The 17,497-nt window shown below is 56.1% G+C and overlaps 1 protein-coding gene and 1 pseudogene across 1 annotated transcript; both read right to left on the minus strand.

Moving 5' to 3' along the window:
- The window catches only part of LOC102386284, a 75,698-nt pseudogene that overhangs the window by 2,227 nt on the left and 55,974 nt on the right, over positions 1–17,497 (minus strand).
- LOC112551469 (sialoadhesin-like) lies at positions 11,045–16,871 on the minus strand. The gene is made up of 8 exons (XM_025212655.1): positions 16,763–16,871; positions 15,959–16,309; positions 15,156–15,416; positions 14,604–14,879; positions 13,745–14,005; positions 12,776–12,922; positions 12,397–12,443; positions 11,045–11,883 (listed from the first exon to the last, which is right to left on the minus strand). The coding sequence occupies exons 1-8, from the start codon at positions 16,812–16,814 to the stop codon at positions 11,800–11,802; spliced, it is 1,479 nt and encodes a 492-aa protein (XP_025068440.1). The 5' UTR covers positions 16,815–16,871; the 3' UTR covers positions 11,045–11,799.

Below are 17,497 nucleotides of genomic sequence, written 5' to 3' on the forward strand. Positions count from 1 at the left end.
ACCCACGCGCAGGCAGGCTGCTTATGCAGCAGGGCTAGGACAGAGCAGGGGCTGCAGGTCAGAAATGAGGGGCACCAGCAGTGCTGGGAGGCAGGGGGCTGTAGGTCAGGAGTGAGGGACACTGGCAGGGCTGGGAGGAAGCAGGAGGCTGTGGGTCCTGAGTGCGGGGCAGCAGAGAGCTGCAGGTCGAGAGCAAGGAGCACCAGCAGAGCTGGAGGGTGGAAGAGGGGCTGCGGGTCAAGAGTGAGGGGCACCAGCAGGGCTAAAGGGGCAAGGGGCATATCACTGCCCACCCCCATAATCATAAACCCCTTCCCCTCCCGCCCCCCCGGTGTCCTCTTTTCTGAAATTGGAAATATAGTAACCCTAGTCAGGAGTTAGAGGGCAGGACTTCCAAGCCCAAGATGACAACCAGGGTGCAGGGCACCTGTCAAGGGGCGGGACTACCCACGTGGCCCTTGACAATTTGCCTAAACTCAGTAAGTGGCCCTCTAGCTGAAATAATTGCCCACCCCAGTGTTAAATCATGGGGCTTGATTAGCAAGGATTCCATTATAGAGAATGGGATGAAGAATGGGGGGCAGGGAGGGTGGGGCAGCTGGCAAAACCTGCTAAATTGGGCTCATGGGGTGGCAGTATCAGCTTCTTGCAAAACCCAATAGGCATGTGCAGGCCTGGGGGGGTGGGTGTGATGTGGTAGGAAGGAAAGGCAAGGTCAGGGTGGAAGGCAGGGAACACCTCCCTGGCAATAGTTGTCTTCCTTCTTGCAACTCAAGAGCCTAACATACCAGAAACCTGGGACCAGGAGGGAGGACAAAGCTGGGAGTCTACCAAAGACAGTCTCTGGGTATCATTTAGAGCCAGTTGTCTTGGGGAGGGCACCCTATTGTGAAGGCACTTCTCCTCCTGAGAGCACTGACTGCTTTTAGAGAATGATGGGGATGGCACAGCTCAAGGACTGATTTAAAGACCATCACCTCACAAGTTCCCCAAGCATCTGGGCTGGGCTCTACATGAAGCATTGCTTTTTAACCCCTTCCCCTCATCAAGCCTTGGGGGCCAGCCTCTGCGCTCTTTGGGTTCTGCAGGGCCCTAGAAGGGCCGAACAATGGATGAACTCTTGCTACAGTCCACCAGCAGGAGGTTCCTTGCCTGGATGAAGATACTGGTGGATGCTGAGCAGATAAATGTTCCCAAGCCCTTCTGGCACTGTTGGAAGAGTTATGCATGCTCCCAAATATGGATGCACTGGTGCTGGGCCAGTTTGGAGGAGTGAGGGAAGCACTTCCCACACTTCAAGCACTGATGTGGTTTCTTCTCTATGTGGATGAGATGGTGCCGGGCTAGGTGGGAGGATCGAGTGAAGCTCTTTCCACACTCCGAGCACTGATATGGCTTCTTCCCTGTGTGGGTACGCTGATGCTGAGCGAGGTGGGAGGATCAAGTGAAGCTCTTCCCACACTCTGAGCACTGATGTGGCTTCTCCCCTGTGTGGATGAGCTGGTGCCAGACCAGATTAGAGGAGCAGGTATAGCTCTTCTCACACTCTGAACACTGATGTGGCTTCTCCCCTGTGTGGATACGCTGGTGCTGAGCCAATTTGGAGGAGCGAGCAAAACTCTTGCCACACTCCAAGCACTGATGTGACTTCTCTCCTGTGTGGATATGCCGGTGCTCAGACAGGCTGAAGGAGTGAGCAAAGCTCTTACCATGCTCCAAGCACTGATGCGGCTTCTCTTCTGTGTGGATGAGCTGGTGCTGGGCAAGGTAGGAGGATCCGCTGAAGCTCTTCCCACACCCCAAACACTGATGTGCTTTCTCCCCCATATGGATGAGCCGGTGCCGGGCCAGGTTTGAGGATAAGGTGAAGCTCTTCCCACACTCTGAGCACTGATGTGGCTTCTCTCCCTTGTGGATAAGCCAGTGTCTTCTCAGGTTTGTGGAATAGTTGAAGGTCTTCCCACACTCCAAGCACTGATGTGGCTTCTCCCCTGTGTGGACAAGCTGGTGCCAGGCCAGGTAAGAGGGGCAGGTGAGGCTTTTCTCACACTCCAAAGACCAATGTGGATTCTTGCCTGTGTGGATGAGCCAGTGTTTGGTCAGGTTGGAGGACAATTTGAACTCTTCCCACACTCTGAGCACGTCTGTGGCTTCTCCCTTGCATGTGTGCACCAATTCCTGGCCAGGGTGGAAGGCTGCCTGAAGCTCTTCCCATACTTGGTGCCATGGTGTGGCTGCTCTCCGCTCTGTACACACTGGTGCTGGGACAGGTCTTGCCAGCAGATGAAGTTCTTCCTGCACTCAGTACAGCAGTGCATCTTCCTCCCCAGGTGGATGTGCCAGTGGTGAGACAGGGAGGAAAAAAAAATGGGTGATGGTCTTACCACACATTACACAGTGGTACTGACATTTCCCCCCTATGCCCATGTAGGTGCTTATCCAGGTCGGGGGGGTGCACACAATTCTTTCCCCATTCAGTGAAGCAGTGGGGGAGCTCTCCAGAATGGATCTGGGGGTAAGCAATGAGGGTCAAGAGGCAGGTAAAGCCTTTTGCATACCTGGTGCATATATAGATCTTCTCCCCAGTGTGCCCCATCTTGTGAAGAGCCAGGAGGGATGGACAGTTAAAGGTTTTCCTGAACTTGGAGCAGGAGTGGGCTCTGCTCCTGTGCTTGGCAGTGAGCTCCTGATTCCCTCTGACACCCTCCCCACTCTCTTGGCTTGGATGCAGTGCCTTTTTCCACTGGGTCTTTAGGTCTCTCATCTACACATACTCTTCCCTGCACCCACGGCTCTTTCTGGGTTCTGCCCCTTCTCCATTCTCACACCCAATTGAAGATGGTACCTGGTTTACTGCTACATTCTCCATCTGCTTTTGGGGTCTCCCCTGACTCTTGGGCCATTGCTCCTTCTCAGGTCTCAGGGAGTCCATCTCACCCAAACTCCCTGGGGAAGTCCATGGTGGCTCCAGGTTTGCAGGCCCTTCCACAGGAGTCTCCTCCTCAGCTCTGTTCATGAGCCAGACACCTCCTGCATGGGGAAGAGAAACTCCAGATTAGTCCCTGCCCTGCTGACAAAGGGCAAACATTGCTATTCCTTCTGCTGGGATGGGCCCGAGTAGAACCTGGACCTTGGCCCTTGTGTTCCCTCAAGAAATCAAGGTCTTCCTTCCATAATCCAAAGTGCTGGGGGTGAAGGAAAGGCAGGTCCTTGTGCCAGCTCCCTACTCAGGGCAGTTCAGAGTCAGACTCTCAGGGTTTCTGTCTCACTGTCAGCCCCATCACCTTGGACCCTGCTGAGACAAGGACATGCATAAAGGACATGCATGCACCGATAAAGATTTTTTGAGCTGATACCAATGGCCGATTATTAACAAGCCATACTGGCCAATACCAATCCGACTGCTCATATGCAGCCTAGAAAGCAGTGTCCATCTGGTAAAATTGCTGGGGGGAAGGAGTAGTCGCGGGGGTAGGCAGATCAAGACCCCCTACAGGGAGGGAGGAAGTGGGGTTGGGGCTGGGGAGTGGGAAGTGCTGCCCAGCCGGGGTACAACAGGGCAGGACAATGGTCGGAGCCATGGCTCATCTGGAGTATGCAGCTCCTGCAGCTGTACATACCCCGAGGGAGGCATGGGGGGGCACATGTCCCCTGGACCTGTGCGTGGGGCAAGGGCTGTGGCTCTCTTCTGAAAGGAACAGGGCTGTGCTTTCTGCCTGCTTCCAAGGCAAGGTCTTGTGCAGGGAATGAACCCAAGGATCTTTCCTCTGCTGACAAGTCCCAGCTGGCCTGTATGTCACAGGAGTCTCAACTGGGTTTAAGGCCTTGGCATGACCCTGAACCTGGACACCATGCTGAGTCTTAGTCTTTGTGACACTCAGGGCCCTGGAGATGAAACAGTAATGGGGTAATTCTGGTGCAAAACATAGGAGATTTCCTTCCTCCTACAACATGAAAGCTTCTGAATACTGCCCGTGCCATGGAGCCATTTAATGAAGCTTGAGACCATGATGAAACACCTCCTGGGTTCCAGGTCAGCCTGACCAGGAGAAGCCACGGAGAGCCCTAGCTTCTCTCTTGTCCAACAGCATTGGTTAAACAGAGTTTCTGTATATCTTCTTGGTTTCCCCAAGGGACTACAAATCCCATCATGTCCTGGGAGAGGGTGTTAGACAGATATGGTTACCCTGGGCTGGGGAATGAACTCCTACATTACTAAGTGAAGACACAAATTTAAGATCATGGTATCCCAGGGAAACCAGATATGGGCTGAAAAATCAAGACAGCAAACTCGACTGTCCCCTAACAGCTGTAATTAGGGGGAGAAGGGAAAATGTGTTTGTCTTCATATTGTTGGATTTCAAGGAGGGGGAACAACACCTGCCTGGACACATTACAGTATAATGTACTGTATTTGAGGTCAGCACCCTACAATGGCAGCATGCAGCGCATCAGCAGTTTCCAGGTTGCCCTGGCACTCTGGGCATGAGCATTTCTGAGAGGGGAGTAGGATGGAGGGGATAGGCATAACTCACCTGGCAGCAGGTCCTCTGATCTTGAGATTTCCCCACCATCCTCATCATCATAGACCCAGAGCTCCATTTGTCCTCGCTGGATGTGACAGATTAAGTCAAGGGTAGGACCTTGATATCCTGTTTGGGACAGTGGTTAAAAAGCGTTTGTGACTGGGTACTGGATGCAGAATAACCAACTGGGATTTGAGGAATGGAGGCAATGAACTTAAGGTTTCATTGTGGAGGAAGCAGTTAGGGTGAAAGAGAAGGCGCTGCAGGGAAAAGACTTAAAGAGATAATGGTCCCTGTCACAGAGGTAGTGAAGGAATGGTCATAGGAAACAAAGCACCAACCACTCCCTGGTATACAAAGGGTATCAAACTGACAGAATCACCAAAGATAGGCATGGAAATGCAGTGATTGTGATGTACTAGGGGGCAGAAAGATAAAGCTTTTGCCTTTTTCAAGGTGCCAAAATGAAGAGACATTGGACACACTTACAGATAGATAATATTTATCTCACCAGTGGAGCTCCAGTTAAAGGAAAGGAAATTACCTTATTCTCAGGGAAAGTTCAAAATGAAGACCCATGGCAGTGAAAAGCATCCATGACAGGTGGCTGACAAGGAAACTATTTTCTAGGATAGAGGATAAATCAGCATCACTAGGGCACAGGACAAGATGATTTTATAATAAATGTAGCTGCAACTGAATCAAGCATCCCATCCAATGGGAGAATAATCCCAGGAATGGAGATGAGTCCACAGATTGGCAAATATTGCCAGGTGTAAAACAAAGTTCCTCACAGTCATGGAAATGACAAAAAGAAGGTAAAAAGACATTTCATAACATGTGAAAGCCTATAATGTAGAAATGGTCTATGTGGTCTTTGTTGAGCTACAGAAAACATTTGAGAAATTCCTTAAGGAAATCTCCCGGGGGAAGCAGAGGGGAAAGAAAGCATCAGAAAAGTAAACTGGCCTAGTACAAGATATGTACCTCAACCCTGAGCACAAGCAAGATCAAGCCCCTGTATCAGAGATCATTTGGAAATGAAAAATGCTTTTCACTAGGCCCTGCACCGAGCCCACTTCTTCTTATCATAATGATGGATGTCTGATCTGCAGAGGGATTTTAGGAGGAGAACAAGAAAACTTTTGAGAATGTCAGAGCAAGCTTGAAAGCACAGGTCTGAATGTAAATACAGCAAAGCCAGAGTCTCGGTCTATGGAGATGAAGATGTTAGGAAGGAATGTGGACAGAAGCTTCCAGTGACCCCTAGGTAGAGGTGTCTGGGTTCCAGCACGTGCACATGTGTCACTAGAGGAAGAGTTGAGGAAATGCACCATCCACATGTTGTAGCAGCAGAGGCTGATGAGACTTCCTTTAACTTGCGCTGGGTCATAACCAAAAGGAGGAGAAAAAGCATTTAAATAGTACTGAACTGAGCACACTAGGACCGTTAAATGTGGTTGGACAAGAGACACTAGTGAGGGAGAAAATTAGAAATATTCACCAAGGAAGAGCTGTTAGTGAGTTTATGCACAACGACTTGGATATGATATGAATGTGCTGAGAAGGCAAAGGAAGATCACGTTGTCAAGAAACTGCTGGATATGGAGGCATCAGCAGTTACAAGAATGGGGAAGACACAAGAATCAAATGAAGGAGGATCTATCAATATGGTATGTGAGAGAGGTCTGATCACTGACAGGGCAGTGGGGAGGAAGTACATATAAACCACCAGCCTGGATGAGGATGAGACTGCTGAAAAACAGGAAGAAGACAATAAACTTCAGAGTTCACACAGCTCCAGGGAGAAGCAAGAACCAAAGCTTTACCCAGGGAAACGAGGGCTTGGAAATTGCTCAGCATCTGATCCTGGTAAAGCATCTTGTCTTCATCTTCCAGCAGCTCCCACTCCTTCAGTGTGAAATACACAGCCACATCCTCAAACACCTCCCAGAGCTGCAGTCACAAGTGTTACACCATCAGTGTCTCCTGTTCCAGCTGCTTCCAGCCCCCACAGCCCTGTCTGGAATCACTCTGTATTACAACTCATTGCAGGCTTTGTCATGACAGGTAAGGGTGCAATATTCCCGTCTTCAGCTGACATGCGATGTGGATGCAGCTGTGGACATAGGAGTTCATGCGTCAGCCTTAGCCCAGCTCATCACATGCTACTTGCTCAGTCCTTTGAGGAAGCCTGGGCAGTACTTTTACGGGCAGGGAGCCCCGGCTCCATGCGCTCTGACAAGGCCTGCCCATGCCAACACTTCTCTGGCTAGCTGTACTTAGGAGGGAGCTCCTGCTAATGCCAGCTTGGTGTGTTTGCAGCTTCCATCACCACAGGCTTGATGCTCTTCAGGTCTCTCTGTACCCCAAATTCTTTACAGCACTTATGGCTCCTCCTGCTCTCTGCCCCAGCTGTACTCCCACACCCAACTGGACCTAGTGCTCTGCTCACCTCCACACTCTCCCCCTGCTTTGAAGATTTGCTCTGCCGCCTCTGCACTTGGCTTGGCTCAGGTATCACGGAGCCCCTCTCCTCCAGTCTCCCTGGGGAAGTCCTCTGCAGCTCCAGGTTAACAGGCCCCTCCTCAGGAGGCTGCTGCTCAGCTCTGCTCAGGGTCCCAGCACCTGTGTGCTGCAGAAGAGAATGCACAGGTTAGCACTGGTGCTGCTGGCACAGGCAAAGCCCTGCTAGTCTCCTGTACTGGTCTGGAACTGAGGCAGACGGAGGCTTCAGTGTGTGGAAGAGGGGGGAGGCTGAAGAATCAAAGTCCCAGAGGTCTGGGTAACAGACCTCCACGGGCACGAAGCTGGAGATGAGCCCCAATAACTCTAACCCAGTGCAGGTTGGTGATGATCACACCACCACGACAGAGCCTGCAGGAACATCACTCCCTAGAAAAGAAACTCGAGGGATGTAGGAACTATATCAGATCCTCATGTTAAGAGAAGGAGGAGGGGAAATGCAAGGTCAGTCTTCTCCAGGGAAAAAAAGAACAGACACTCTGTTGGAGCACTGACCCCATCAAAATATTCCGGCAGAGAGATGGATGCTGCCTCCTGCTGCCACCGCTCCTTACCTTCTCCTTGGGAAGGGCCTTGTTTGGGCAGGCTGACTCCTGCTGCATTCTGCAGTCGCAGCCATGCAGCTGGGAACTGTGCGCTGTCAGTGGCGGGCAGGGGCGAGCGGTGGTGGTGGGTGGCAAAAAAGGGAAGCAGCAGGGGAAAGGTGATAATGGCAGCTGGGGGAGAAGTGGCAACAAGCTGGCGGGAGTGCAGGGCCCACGCCAGTGCCCTAGGGCTAAGGCTGGCGGGGGCCCAGGGCAGGGCGGCAGGAGCGCAGAGCCCGGGCTGGCAGGGACTCTGTGGGGCTGGGCCGGCTCTGCCCTCTCCCTGCAGCAGGAGCCCACCCAGCCCAGACCCTGCGGTTTCCGGCTGGCTCCTGCTGCATCCCATGGTCCTGGCTACACACCCGGAAACTGCGTTCTGCCAAAGCGGTAGGCAGGCAGTGCTTCTCCATGTCCCTTTTAAACCGTGGAGCCCAGAACTGCACACAGTATCCAGATGAAGCCAAGCCAGTGCTGAGTAGAAAGGTACTATCACCTCCCATGTCTTGCACCTAATGCTTCTATTGATGAAGCTCAAAACTGCATTGGTCTTCTGTGCAGCTGCATCACACTGCAGCCTCACATTGAGTCTGTGATCTATCAAGACTCCCAGATCTGTTTCCATAGAGCTGCCATCCAGCCAGGTGTCCCCCATTTTGGATCTGTGTTTTTTATTGTTCCTCCCAAGGTGTAGCACCTTGCATTTGTCCACATTCAACTTCATCCTGTTAGCTGGAGCCCAACTTTCCAATCTGTTGAGATCCTTCTGAATTGTGCTCACATCCTCCAATGTTGTCACAATCCTTCCAGGTTACTTTCCTCTGCAAATTTGCTCAAGAAGCTTTCTATGCCAGCATCCAGATCATTAATAAACACTTTGAACAGCACCAGAATCAGGACAGACCCCTGTGGGAATCCACTTAAATCCTCCTTCCATTCTGATATGGACCCATTAATTATTACCCTTTGCTTACAGCTACTGATCTAGTTATCTATCCACCTTCTTTATCTAAATAATCCTTCTTAAGTGTCTGGCTGTAGCTTAATTTTTTTGTGAAGACTGAGGCACAGTCTGTGTTGCATAGCCCCGTCTTCTTTGCATCTTCAGTTAGGAGCTCCCCCTGGCTTGCAAACAGAGGTCACACAGCTGCCTTGGCCCTTCTCTCACCAACAGGCTTGCAGAACCTCTTCCTGTCCAGCTCGATCTTTATCTTTGCCTTCCTGGTTTTGTCCCTGCAGGCTCATGTTATTTCCTGGTACTCATCCTTGGTGATCTGCCTGTTGTTCCATTGCCTGTATGCTTTCCATTTGCTTTTGCAGCACCCTAGAAGCTCCTTGTGCTTCCATCATTGGTCTCTTGCCATTCTTCTTGTGCTTCCATCATGGCAGGCCAGTTTCTTGTGGTGCTTCCAACAATGTGTCCCTTAGAAGCTCCCAGCCCTTCTGGGCACGCTTACCCTTCAATCTACCCTCCCATGACACCCTGCCTATTAGCTTCTTGAGTCAGACGAAATCCAGCTCTTTGCAACATAGCATCCTAGCTCCCTGTCTTAGGATCTGGAATTCCAGCATATCGTGATCACTTCCTCCCAAGTTACCCATCACCTTCACATCCTCCACCAGTTCTTCCCTGTTGGTCAGGACAAGATCCAAGAGAAATGATCCCCTAGTTATATCCTCCACTTTCTGGAACAGAAAGTTGTCCTCCACGTGTTAGGAACTGGCCACCCACAAAGCAGGCCCTGCCCCATCCCAGCTCTAGGCATCTGGCTTGCTGCTGGTCTTTGCAACAAGCCAGCTGGCAGCTGGGGCAGGGGACAGGGTCTCCTTCAGGCATCTTTTGGAAATGCAGCAGAGATGCTGCAGTGGTTCAGGGGCTGCCAGGTGGACTGCTCCAGCTCATGGCCCACACCAGCTTATTCTGACCCCGGGTAGCATCTGTCCCCTGTTCCCACCATGGCGACCAGCAGGCAGCCCAAGAGCTGGACACCTATGGCAGAAGGGCAGTGTTCAGGGCATGGGACTTGGCTTTGGCCAAGCTCGCCATCCATCAGACCTACCCTCCAGAGACTTTTTGGGGTGGGGTGTAGGCTGGGACCAGGGTTCTTGGGGCTCAGAGCTGGAAGGTCTGGCTGGCCTTGTACCATGCTCAAATACCCCGTAGCTAGCTGCATCCCTGCCTTGAAGAGCCTGCCTTGTGCTGCACCAGCTGAGGCTGCTCCTGGCTTCTCCACCCTAGAGCTCATTAGATCCCGGCCCCCATCTCCGTGCAGACCCAGGCACCTCTGTGAAGTCCCCACGCCTCCCTCATGGGGCACTCAGTTGAAACAACAACGGATGGTCAGAGCAGGGGACCAGGGGACCAGGGGACCTGACTTCTCTCCCAGCTCTGGGCAGAGGGTAGAAGAGGGGCTGAGCAGTCACCAAGGGGTGAGGCTGGTCACACAGACTTCTGGGTTCCTGGTGGACTGAGGGGGGCAGGTGTGCGGGGCATCATCCCATCACATGATGGTGCCTAATCCTTAGTGATGGACAGGAGCTAGAAGTCTTGCTGCTAGGCCAGGGTTAGGGGTTGTATTTCTCAGTCTCAGATCCCAGCAAAGACAAGGAGAACCAAGGGCTGCGGCTACCAGCAGTAGGCAGCACCTAGCCCAGGGGAACACAGTTGTTACCCCAACCCAGCCACAGGCCACCTGCCACTGCAGCCCCACAGGAAGCCCTAGATGCCCCCCTGTTCCTGCCCAGGTTCCCTCCCTGCCTTATGCGCATGGCCCCATCCCCTCAGCTGCCCCCACCTCTACTCCAACCCCTGTTGTCCCAGCTATCCCAGCACTCAGCCCCACCCCATCATGCCTAAGACCCAGGCCCACCTCATGCCCCACAGTCTGACCCTGACACTCATGGCCCCACCAGCCCACTTCTCCAGCACAGGCCCTTGACCCCAGTGAGCCAACCTCTGCACCTCGTTACAACCCCACATCTCCCTCTACCCACCCCAGTCCCTCTGACTCCCACCCCTTTGCAGCCCCTTCCACCCCACTGACCCCATCAACCCCCTCAACCCTACACCATCCCCCACAGCCCTTTGGGGCACAGCACCCCCCCTCGAGCTCCTTGTGGTCCCATGAGCCGTTTCCCCTCAAAATCCCTCCCAACACAGCCCCACCCCCCAGCCATAGACCATGGGGGTGGGCTGGATCAATGCAATCCTCCACCCTACAGCTGGGGCCACAGCTGTACCATATCTCTTTGCCTCCGCTTTATAGCTTCCTCCTGCCTGGATCTGTGGGCCACAGCCCCTAGACTGCATAGCCTCCTGCCATCCTCACCCCAGCCCTCCCTGTCTCCAGCTGGCAGTGGGTTCAAGTCCCCTGGGAAAAAAATGCACCCCATGCAAGGCCTGGGAAGCAGCACAGTTTTTATTGGACACCCTGGGGGGAGCGGAGAAGCATTAGCAGGAGTAGATGGCAGACGGGACAGCAGTGGAAGACAGGGCAGCCTGGCTGGTAAAAAATCCAGGGCTGTTAACACAGACAGTGTAGAGAGATTAGCAGGAACTCAGTGGTTAACAATGAGCCACAGTCACATGATTCCTTCAGCTTCACCTGGAGAGCAGCGTGGCTGTCACTGCCAAGCAGTCAGTGTTGAGCTATGTGGTCAGGACTCAGGTGGTGAGGCTCACCCCCAGCTCCCCTGGCTCCCTCCTGCCTGGGCTTTCTCCTCCCTTGCCAGCATCGTCCATCATGCGGCTGCCTGGGAAGCAACTGAGGCTGCGAGTTCTGGAAGCTGAGCCAGCCCTGGCGCCCCCAGCCAACACTGGCCTTACCCCCCCAGGCCCCTTGAAACGACAGCTTTCCTGACCCTGGAGCCAAGGGGCAAAACTGACGGCAGCTTTTCCCACCAAAGGTACTGTGTGGCAGAGGGGGTCAGGGGAGTACATCCTTGGAGACCTCAAGGGGAAAAGCCTTTTGGGGACAAAACACCTCGGCAGCCAGACACAGGGCCCAGCTCAGGGCAACTAGAAAAGCCTGAAGGGAGGGATGCTAGGTGGGAGCCAGGGGTCCCAGGGCTTTCCTGGGTACCTGGAAGTTGATGACCCCCAGGGTGTGAGCTGGGAGGCCTGAGGCACCTGGCATGGGGACCCCGGGGAAGAGGCTCTTGTGTGCTCAGTTGCAATAGTCCTCAGTGCAATGAGAACAGCTGTCTTCATCAGGACGGCAGTGGAGGCTGTCACTGGAGTACCGGATGACCTACAGCATTAGAGAGAGGCCCGAGGCATGAAGGTGGAGTGCTGAGATCAGCCCTGAAGGAGGAAGGGGCTCAAGATGCTGGAGCAGGGGCTTAGAGCTAGGACTTCTGGTTCTGACCCAACTCCAGAGCTGAGCGGGGGCTCAGTGTGCGAGAGCGGGGAGTGGGATCCAGGACCCGGGACACAATCCCAGCCCTAGAAGGGCAGTGGGGTTGGTGGGCTGTTGGAGCCCAGACCCCTGGGTTCCCTCCCAGTTTCTACGCCCTGAAGGGTGATGAGTTCCTGGCTGTGCCAAGACTGATATATCCCCAGTTGACCCTGGACAGAGCCTGCTCCCTTCTGCTCCATGCCAGGCCCTATTTGTGCCAGCATAAGGGGATTCTGCCTCAGTCCATGCAGGACAGGATCCAGGACACATGCTATGTACCCTGTGTCCATGTAGCAGGGACCAGAGGCTGCAACAGTGCACAGACCCTCCCCCTTCTCCACCCAGCCAAGGCCAGACCCCACTCACCTCGTACAGCGGGCCCCACTGCTCTGAGCCGTGGCAGGCACTGACCCCTGGAGAGGGAGGCAGGGAGAGGCTTCGTCTGTCCCAGCACCTGGCCCCCTGCTTCACCCCTCCCCACCACAGCCGCCGCACCCCACGGGCAGGACATACATGTAGGAAAGACCCCAGGATCCACCCCAGAGCCTGACCCCAGGCACACGGCTTTTCCTGCCCCAGCCATGAGCCCACTCCCAGGGCACTGTAGTCACTGCCTCCCTGCGGCTAAGCTCTGCCCCTTGTCTGCAGCTATGCAGCAGCTCCCATGTGGCCCTGGCTGCCCAGCTGCTTCGTGTCCTGATGTGACCTCCTCTGGCCACTTCACCACCACCTGGGGGGCTCTTACCCAGCTTCACTGCCTGTGACTGCTCCTCCAAGGGGGCTCTCCGGGCCAGGCAGTACACCACAAGGTGAGTCAGAACCAGTAGCAGCAGGACTCCAGTCCCAGTGCCTGCCAGGAGCTTGGGGCTCAGCTGGTGGCAGTCTGAGCCACCTGAGGGGACAGAGCACATGTCATCAGCCCGGAGCCCTGGGGCAGTGGGGCTGGCTGGGGGGAGTGGGGCTGAGAGTGTTGCGGGGGAGCAGCAGCAGGGCGATGGAGGGACCTCTGTGGTGGGGGCTGGGCTGGGACAGCAGCATGGACATTGGCAGGAAGGATTCTCTGCCCTCATGACTGTGGGACACTGGCTTTCAAGGTAAAAAGGCCTGAGACCCCCTCAGGGCTGTGAGGACAGGATTGGGGAGCCAGAGGCCTGGCTGGGATTGGGCCCATTGCACTGGGAATGGCACAGGCCCTGGACAGAGCCAGCCTGGGGCCGGCACTGCACCACCATCTGCAGACAGACAGCTCCTGCCCTGGCTGAGAGGGGCCCTGGGACACATACCAGGTCCCCGCCTGGCTCTGGCCAGGGAACCCCTCTTGGTTGATCCCAGAGGTCGCTTCTGAACCCACTGGGTCCTACTCTGAGGTGCCTGGTGTCAGCGAGTGGAGAGGGAACAGCAGCATGGGGTGGTGGCTGCAGCCTCGTTTCCTCCCAAGAATAAGCTCTTTCCAGAGAATGATGCAGACCCAGATCTCTGAGAACAGGCCCTAAGGGCAGGCTGACATGCCCTGCGCCATCCAGCTGTGAGGGGGTACTCTGTGCTTGGCTGTGAGGCTGGACCTGGTCAACACTGGGGCATGGCTGGCGGGTGAGCTGGGTGGAGATCTACCTGGGTTTGGCCTTCCAGAGCAGGCTGCTCCTGGGAGCGAGGAGTCTCTGGGTTTCTGCCTGTCCCACCCAGCACAGGGTCCCTTGCCCCACCTGGCCCTTACACATGACCGTGATGCTGAGGGAGTCGGAGGCAGCTGTCCCCAGGGCGCTGTGCGCCTTGCAGTGGTACTCCCCGGCGTCCTCCAGCCGCACCTGTGGTAGCACCAGCTCCTGCTGCACTATGTCCAGCTGCTTGCCATCCTTGTACCAGGAGAAGACCAGGCCAGCATAGTTGCTGCCATCAAACTGGCACATCAAAGCCAGGGGCTGCCCCACGAGGGGCTGGACGCCTGGTGAGGCCACCACGCAGATCGTGAAGTTGGCTGGGGAGGGAGCAGAGACCATGGACCAAGGGCACCCCCCATGAGTGAGCCAAGATCCCCAGGGGAGCAGCCCCACCCACCAGCACCCCTTGCCTCCATCCCCAGCAGCTGTGGTGAAGCTCCCACCACCACCACCAGCCATGCCTCCTTGGTCATGAAAATGGGACAGGCCATGGCTCTAGGCCAGAAGAGCTGAACCTTTCTACCTACTGGCCAGAGGAGTGGCACAGGGCCCCCCAAGGCTTGGCACCCCCCACTACCCCCAGATGATGGGATTGAGTCCTGGGGGTCTGGCTCTGCCCCCTCCTGCCCCATGTGCTCCCTGGGACCTGGCATTGCCCCCTCCTGCGCCCAATTCACTAGGATTGGGTCCTGGGGACCCGGCACCACCCTCTCCTGCCCCCAACTCACTGAGATTAGGCTCCAGTGACCTGGCACCACCCCCTCCTGCCCCCTATGTGCCAGGATTCAGTCCTGGGGGCCTGACACTGCCACTTCCTGGCCCCAATATGCCAGGACTGGGACTTTGGCTAGGGGTCAGATCCTTGCTCACTCCCCTCCTTGAGGGTCCCATGGCAGAGAGGCAGGCATGACCTACCTTTCACAGACACGTAGGTGATGGGCGACACCAGCAGGTACCCATGGCCGGCACCCGGAACCCAGTGCAGACAGCTGTAGTTGCCCCCATCAGAGACCGTGGCCCTCTCGACCCGCAAGAAGTGACGGACGTTGTAGAAATCCAAGCCATGGACCCACAGGGCAGGTGCGGGGCCCATGGGGCTGCTCCCAACGCAGTGCAGGGTGAATGTGTCACCCTCTCGGATTGGGCCCACACCCACTCGTTCCACCAGCACCCGTGGTGGTGCAGGCAGCTCTGCAATGCCCCAGGAGTGGCTCAGAGCCAGGTCTTCAGCCCCTGTTGCAACCCCGCCCACCCCACCTCCACCTCCACCCCACAGCTCCCACTGACCCGCACAGGACCCTGATCTGGGCAGTGCCCCTGCCCCATCCACACCCCTATTCCCACCCCCATGCTACAGCCACCTCCTGACTCCTCATTGGCCCCCAATCCTGGCCTGGAGACACCCAGTTCCCCCTTGCCCCTCCTGGGGTAAGATGTGAACAGTGCCCAGAGGGGAAGGATCCTGACCTTCGGGAGGGCTCCAGGCTCCCTTGAGGAGGCAAGGTCCCCTATAGCCCTGCAGCTGGCATGACAGAACCTGCCCTTGGCTGGTGAGGAGGGCACCCAGGTTCAGCATGCTGGTGCCGTGCTTCATCTGCAGCGCCTCAGCCCCAGCCCCGGCATACCAAAGTGGAACGTAGGGGCAGCTGCCTGGCACTGAGCATGTCAGGGTAGTCGACAAGGTGGCCCCCAAACTTGAAAACAAGAAGAAGGTCGGGCAGGGATGCTCTGTGTAAAGCAGGGAGCCGCAGCCATCAGCACAGAGCCAATGCCCCAGCACAACTGAGACGCTAGCCCAAGCCTTTCACCCAAGGCAGCAGCTTTCCTTGACCCCAAGCTGAAGCTGGGATAGAACCCAGATGTCCAGACTCTGCCCCTTGCTGGAGCCACCAGGCCCTGCCCCAGCCAAGTTGCTCCCTCCTGGCAGTTTGGATCAATGCATCTCAGAGCAACTGTCCCACTGCTCTGCTGCTGCTCTGCCCACTGCTCTGATACTGCCCTTCTACTGCTCTGCCTACTGATCTGCGCAACCATGTGAGTGTCAAACACATGGCCTGCAGGCCAGATCTGGCCTGTGGAGCTGAATGACGTGGCTCACATGGGGCCCAGGGACGCATCAGCACAGGGCACTGGTCCCACCCTGGTCTCCCCATGACCCAATGCTGATCGCACACCCCTGGGGCTGGGAGAGCGTGACACTCCTGGCTAATGGGGAGGGCTGCCCCGAGGCACAGCCAGCTCATGGGTATGTGGGTCAAGGAGTACAGTACCTGTCACTGTGAGGCGGAGCCTCTGCGGGCTCCTCCAGGTCCTTTTCTGGGTCTTCAGCTTCACGTGGTAGAAGCCACCATCACCTAGCTGTAGGTTGCCCAATCTCAAGCTGCAGTTGTGCCCCAGGTGCCCCAAAAATTCAGCACGGCCATTGAACATCATCCACTCCTTTGTGCTGGAGTCATATATGGTTTTACTCTGGCCCTGGTGCTGGCCCCAGTACCACACCACAGCCTGCAGCTGCTCCCCCACAGGCAGTGTGTAGGAGCAGGACAGCATCACACAGGAGCCCTGCTGCACCCACAGGGGCCCTTTGGGCAGGGTCACCCCCCAGGCCTGGGCACAGGCACCTGGCAAGAGGAGAGACAGCAGCATTGGCACCATAAGGCAATGGCCACAAGGGCTCATGGCACCCACTCTTGGCAGCATGCAACCCCTTTTGACCCCTGCCCTGCTCCCTGCCCCCTGGAACCACCTCGGACCCCTGCCTTGCCCCCTGGCACCCCCTGCACTGCTCCCTGCCCCCTGGTGCACCTTGTGACCCCACCCTACTCCCTTCCCCTTGGCACCTGCTGCCCTGCTCCCTGCCGCCTGGGGAACCCTTGTGACACCTGCCCTACTCCCTGTTCCCTGCCCCGCTTCATTACCTTCCATGTCCCCTGTGTCCTGCCCCCGACCTGTGACCCCTACCCTTTCCCCCAGCACAGCACCCCTGTCAAGCCACGAACGCCCAACCCCATCCTATCCTACTGCGCCAGCCCCAGCCACACTGCAGGTACCACCCGTCTCCCAGCCCCACTCACTGCTCAGGGTGCCAAGGGGCAGCAGCAAGGGCAGCAGCAGGAGCAAGTCCATCGCAGGTGTTTCTGTATGACCTGTGGGGAACAGAGGCTCGCAGAGCCTGGTGCTCGTCTGGGCGCATGCCCCCACCATGGGTGGTGGCAGAGAGGCTGGACCCAGAGTCCTCCTTGCTCAGGGGATTCTCAGGAGGCAGGACCCCCAGCAACTCTTCTGGCTCTGCTTCGGGGGTCTCCCAGCCCCCCTGGTCCCAGCATCCAGCTTGTGTCTGTCCCTTCCCCACCCCCCTTGGCTGATGCCCAATCCAAGGTGAAGCCTTGAGTTGGGCACAGTGCTCAGCCGCAGTCTCCTCCATGCCTCAGGATGCTGCCCCCTCTCCCCTCACCTTGCACTCGGATATCTGGGTCCTTTCTGGAGTGGCTGCTTGGAACGGTTCTGCCTAGTGCCCACAAGCTCTGCTGGCACCCGTCCCTCTGCCACCCACCATTGACCTTATTCCTTATCAGTGTCACTTCCTTCTGTTATCTGATGTCCCAGGTTCTGCTGAGGGGTGGAGGGTGGGGAGGGCTCTGTGGGTCTTCTGGGGCATTGGGGGTTGCAGGAGGCTTGGGGACTATCCCCACGCTCAGCAAGGGGTCCAAGAGGAAGGAGCAAGGGCTACCAGGGGCCTTCCCACTGTGGAAGGAACATGGAGCCTGCAGAGTAGAGCTGGGGGCTGGAAGCTGGGATGCCTGGGCTTA

This window comes from Alligator sinensis, unplaced genomic scaffold (assembly GCF_000455745.1).
Source record: "Alligator sinensis unplaced genomic scaffold, ASM45574v1 scaffold1165_1, whole genome shotgun sequence".
NCBI classification, from domain to species: Eukaryota; Metazoa; Chordata; order Crocodylia; family Alligatoridae; genus Alligator; species Alligator sinensis.

What these genes read in the sequence shown, in the direction of transcription:
- LOC112551469 (XM_025212655.1), bottom strand. Translation starts at nt 16,814, where the DNA reads ATGGACTTGCTCCTGCTGCTGCCCTTGCTGCTGCCCCTTGGCACCCTG. An exon ending in AGCCTGGAGCCCTCCCGAAG is followed by an intron (nt 14,880 to 15,155) that starts GTCAGGATCCTT and finishes GGGGCATTGCAG; the next exon opens with AGCTGCCTGCACCACCACGG. An exon ending in AGTGGGGCCCGCTGTACGAG is followed by an intron (nt 11,884 to 12,396) that starts GTGAGTGGGGTC and finishes CTAATGCTGTAG; the next exon opens with GTCATCCGGTACTCCAGTGA.